The sequence below is a fragment of the Atta colombica genome, unplaced genomic scaffold, assembly GCF_001594045.1.
Source record: "Atta colombica isolate Treedump-2 unplaced genomic scaffold, Acol1.0 scaffold111, whole genome shotgun sequence".
NCBI classification, from domain to species: domain Eukaryota; kingdom Metazoa; phylum Arthropoda; class Insecta; order Hymenoptera; family Formicidae; genus Atta; species Atta colombica.
Window position 1 is genome coordinate 270,908 of NW_017259197.1, and position 5,284 is coordinate 276,191.

Sequence of the window (5,284 nt, forward strand, 5' to 3'; positions counted from 1 at the left end):
ATTATAACCCACAAAATCGGAGTTTTAAATTTCTAACTAGTCGTCGCGGTCATATTAGAATCGTGAGCAAGAACATAAGCAAGAAAATGCGTTTGTAAATAAAAAGAGAATTTGGATAAAACAAAATAATAATATTGTTTTAAAAGTAAGCAGAAGTTATCCTTACTCCTCTAACAGTTAGTATAAAATAGAATAGAATAGAATAGAATAAAATAGAATGTGTAAAAGCATGTGTGAAATGAAAAAACGAAGCCTCTATTTCATGTGCCTTTCATTATTTATTGATAGTTAAGAAAGTAAAGATACTTCCGTTCATTTTTATAAGTGTTTCAAAATGGTCTCATTATTTTGTTTTATCCAAATTTTTCACAATCGTTACAAATGACATGCAAGATATTTCAACGTGTATTTTTTGCTTACAACGTCACGATTCCAACATCGCGGTAATTAGTTAATAGCTTAAAAACTTAAAAACAAAAATTTATTATCATAATGAAACATCACTGATATTGCTAAACATGTTTGTTACATGACTTTTAATTTCCAAATATGATTTGATATCTTGATATATCTACAAGTATTTTCAACTACCAAAAATTTGTTGATAATTATCTATCAAGGGAAAGACGAAGCAAGACGGATCGCGTAAGGAGGAGGAGAGAAAGTCGACATGGTAAACGAGGTCGAGTGTTGGCAGCGTATAATTTCGATGACAAGCAAAGGGGTGGTTATCTCTCGTTGCTTCTCACCCTCTTTACCACGGACTGCGAGTGGTGAGCCACCCCCGCGTGATTGTATTAATTCAAGCCACCCCTCTGGCCCGACTTCCCATTTACACCTCACTCTCCTTTCTGTTCTACCTCTTCCTCGCATCTCACCCTCCTCTTCCTCGGCCCTGGTGTCGACGTCACCCCTCCTGAAGCACAACTTCCGGGGACAAACGAAGCGTGTCGGCGTCGCGAATAATGAAGCGCGCTCGTTCGTTTCCTCGACGTTTTCTTGTTACCCATTTTCGTGTCCCACGCGAAGATGCCCGTGTCAGTAAATCTAAATTCTGAAAAGCTTAAGATTCGTGAAGGTATAATCGACAACTATAGGTATATAGCGCTAAAAGACAAGAGTAAAAAATTTTTAAAAGTTGAGAAACAAAGCGAAATATATTTTAACATATCGTTACAGAATCATGAATAATTAAATTTGATTGTAAAATTGCGGAAAAATTTAATATTAACGAATTAGATTTCGAAACATAAAAGGACGAAAGTAGAATCTTTCTTATAAAAGAGTTAAAAATTTTTAAAAATTGAGAAACAAAGCGAAACATATTTTAATATATTGTTACAGAATCATGATGTAAAATTATATTGCGAAAAAATTAACGAATTAGATTTCAAAACGATGAAAGGAGATTTAAAAGGATGAAAGTAGAATATAAAAGAATATAATTTTCTTTACTGTGCACTGATATTTATGGATTTACTGATTGCAAATACTGTACTATATTTATCATTGAATGAGAGAAAGTTATGGCTGTGTTTTAAAATTTACTGTCAGTACTGACAATCTATAGTGCACGTAACGTAAACTATAGATTTTCAGTATACTGGCAATAAATTTTGGAACACAGCCTATATTAAGACTGATAGCTGACAATCATGTGACATCCATTGTTATTGACACAATATTATCTTGCCAATGAGAGTGAATATCATCCTCCTATCATAAGAGAAGGTTACGGTGCACGTGCGGAGGGGTGATCGTCGGCGTAAAGTGTTCGAAAAGACGGGAGTGGATGATCATCGCTCGTGGAAGATCGAAGTGGAAGAGGTGGGTGGGAAAAGGGTACCAAGCCGTTTAACGATATTTCACGGGGTTCTCGTCGCTCGTAAGGGTTTCTAGCGGCACACGGTATTACCGGAGGCAGTCTTGCAGACTCGAGATAAGAGAAGCCCGGTTCCCTGTTTCCGACGGCGAGAAACGGTGACGGCGGCTAAGACGCGCGTTCCTCTTCTCCATCTTTGCCTTGCAACACGAGAGTGTGGAGGAAATCGGCAGAAGGAAAGCCGCGAGCAAACCCTTCTGGTTGCTACGCAGTGTCCTTTTCCTCCTTTCCTCCCCCAAAGCCACCCGCCATCCGTCACCCGCCACCCGCCACCCGCCACCGTAAACTCGGTTAATATCTGCTTATCCTGTCTTACCATCCGCCTCCTTCGACCGTTTCGCTTCCTACGCGGCTTCCTTCTGCTCATCGTGTTAGTTTCTGCGAAGTATCGTGAACTTGCCGACGTCAACGTTGCTACGGAATATCTGTCAACATGAAGATGCGCGTATGCCTTCGAAAGATACGCAGATACTTGACTTTGCATATATTTGCGTATAAGCAATCATGAATACGTCCTAAAAAGAAGATTTCTATAAATATAGAGAAAATAAATAACCTATGTTCTTATGATTTTATGTTTATAAATTTATGATTTTTATATTAATACTATTTATTATTTCTGTGTACTATTATTCTGTGTAATATTATTATTTCTGTGTACAAAATCACATTTTAAAGTACATCAGATTTTGTTGTTATTTATATATATTTATTATAATATATGCAATCGCGAATACGTTGAAAAAAATAATATTTCTTTAAAAATATAAAGAAAAATAAATAATTTTGATTAAAAAAAACCTTCAAATCTTATATATATTAGTCAATACTGACATTTCTCTGTGTATAAAATCATGTTTTAAAATATAAAATTTTGCTTTTTTGTTTATATGTATTTTGTTTATATGTATCTGCGACTATGATTATATCCTACAAACAATGTTACACTATAAATATGGCTGTATTTATAGAGAAAAATTAATTAAAAAATAACTTTGATAAAAATAGAACTTACGGTTCTTATACCGTCAATATTGAAATCTTCAAAAAATATTTTAAGATTTCTATCTATTGTACAAATTGCGTGCTGAAGTATTAAATTTTTCTTTATCTGTTATCACAATTTGTAGAAAGATCTTATTAAATACATATATTATAATGAAAAAATTCTTGTGTAACTATGTCACTTTTTTGTATGTTTTTTTTCATAGCAAGATAAAGTTTTATATTAGTCTTTTAATATCAGAATATGTATACCTCTAACATCCATCCTCCCTGATAATGAGGGGGTTAATAATTATCTGCTTTTGTAAAAAATATACTTTCCCTGTTAGCAAAACGGGGAAACTCGGAATGAGGCGCTTAACGGCGATCCCGTCTCTCTCGGTTTAGCAATTAGCGGCTGTTTAAGTGCACGTGCGCTCTTGCGGTCGGTTAATCTCCGCCATTCCGTGCAGGGACTTCGTTTCGTTCCAATTAGAAAGGAAAATCTCAGTAACAATCTCTCGGTTGGTCAGTCATTACTTATTTATGAAAGGGACACGCACGTGTTCAATTTTACTCTGATATTTCCACGTGCTTACGCGATCACTTTTACATGTTTCAACAGGTGCAACAGTTCATATAAACATATACGTTGACCATTTCTAAATGATTGAATAATATTTTGAAAGTATATTCTTTGATGATTTTATAATTAATCATAGAATGCCAAGTGATTGTTACTGGAAACAAATTTTTGATTTTTAAAATTACTTAACAATTCTGATAAAATTAAAATATTTATTATTATTTAATACCTATTATTTCTACTATCTATTAATTACCGGTTTTAATGTAAACATCTTATATTTTCGATCTTAATATCTTGTCTTCAAAATTTTAAAATCTAATTTCTAATAAAAATTTCACATGACATTTCAAATTTATTTTATATATACAAATAGTATATATAAAATCTCTCTAATAGTATATATAAAATCACATATTTTGAATATGATTACAATTATTTTGAATATGATTAAACACATGCATAATTAATAATATAAAACAATCTAGTTCGTACACATTTTTTTAGATATATCGCAAAATAATAGATCATTTCTAAAATGTTTTTCTCTGAGGATATTTCAAATTTTTTTCGGTAAATTTAGCGTTCGCAATTGGTGCTTTCACGCAATATACCCTGAACGTTCCGACGTCCTTGGCGACTCATCGATATAATTATTAAACGGAACGTTTTCTCTCGGGGGCTGACCGGCGAGGGAAGTATGGCGAGGGAAGCCGACGACGGGTTCGGTGGAGTCCCACACCACACCCGGTGTATCCTCCGGTAATGAACGCAGCCACCTTGAACTGGCAAATGGATGAGCGGCCAGGCATAGGGAGTCTGTAAGAGCAAATCTGAGAGAGAAAGAGAGGACAGCCCCCGAAGAGTAACGGGGGACATGCTAGGTTAGGACGTGGGGAAGAGTAGCGGCGGTGGCTACTAAAAGGGGTTGTGTCCTCTATGTGATGAAAGCACCCTTCCGTGTCCCGCTGAGGCTCTCTCTTCGCGCCGTCGCCACCGCCACCGCCGCCGCCGTCGCCGCGCCGCCGTTTCTGCTTTGGTTCCTTTTCCAATAGATAGAGAGAGAAAGAAAGTGCCCTTGTCCTCCTTCTCCCTCTTTCTCTCTCTCTCTCTCTCTCTCTCTCTCTCTCTCTCTCTCTCGCCGTTTGCACAACGTCGTCCCCCTGGCCTTCGCATGCACCCACACACCGTATATTCGTCGTGTCGATACGTGTCTGCCAGTTTCCACATATTTCTGCCTCTTACTCTCTCTCCCTCTCTATCATTGTGTGTCTCTATATGTGTGCGTGATAAGCCCAGCAGCAGCAGTAGCAGCAGCAGCAGCCATTGACGCCTCGGTGATCTGACGCGATTATACGTCAGCGCGCGCTTCTCTCGCCGTATTCCCTCTTTTCTCTCTCCTTTTTTCTGGCTCTCCTCGCTTTTTGTCCCTCACGAGCTTTACGCCTTTTTCGCGGTTTTTCCAGCCGCCGCCGTCGTCGTCGTTGCCGCCGCCGCCGCTGCCGCTGCCGCCGCCGCGCAGTTGTCGTGATTAGGCTGAATCGCGCGTAAACGGTGGCGGCTTTAGAGCTGCATCCGAAGACAAAAATGGAAAATGCTACGAGGCGCGCCGACGGTATTTTCATCGGGCTGCGGACTACGAACAGAGACTAGATTAAGATAACACCGCCGTCGCTCCGGTTTCAATCCCTGAAAAGAATAAAAAAGTTTGTCATCTCGTCGTTCTTTGTGTTGACGTAAATACGAATATATTCCAACCGTATTCATAATCAAGATGCCGAACGAGTTTGAAACTTTTATTCGACAAGTACAAAAGCTCTATGTATATAAAT

The 5,284-nt window shown here is 37.9% G+C and overlaps 1 protein-coding gene across 1 annotated transcript in view; it reads right to left on the reverse strand.

Annotated features, from left to right (window-relative positions):
* Positions 1 to 5,080: 5,080 nt before the first annotated feature.
* LOC108693908 (proton-coupled amino acid transporter-like protein CG1139) overlaps positions 5,081 to 5,284 on the reverse strand; it is an 18,629-nt gene continuing 18,425 nt past the window's right edge. Inside the window, exon 8 of the mRNA XM_018203105.1 lies at positions 5,081 to 5,141. Within this exon, the coding sequence (XP_018058594.1) occupies positions 5,135 to 5,141 (7 nt within the window). The 3' untranslated portion in view covers positions 5,081 to 5,134. The remainder of the gene's footprint in view (positions 5,142 to 5,284) is intronic.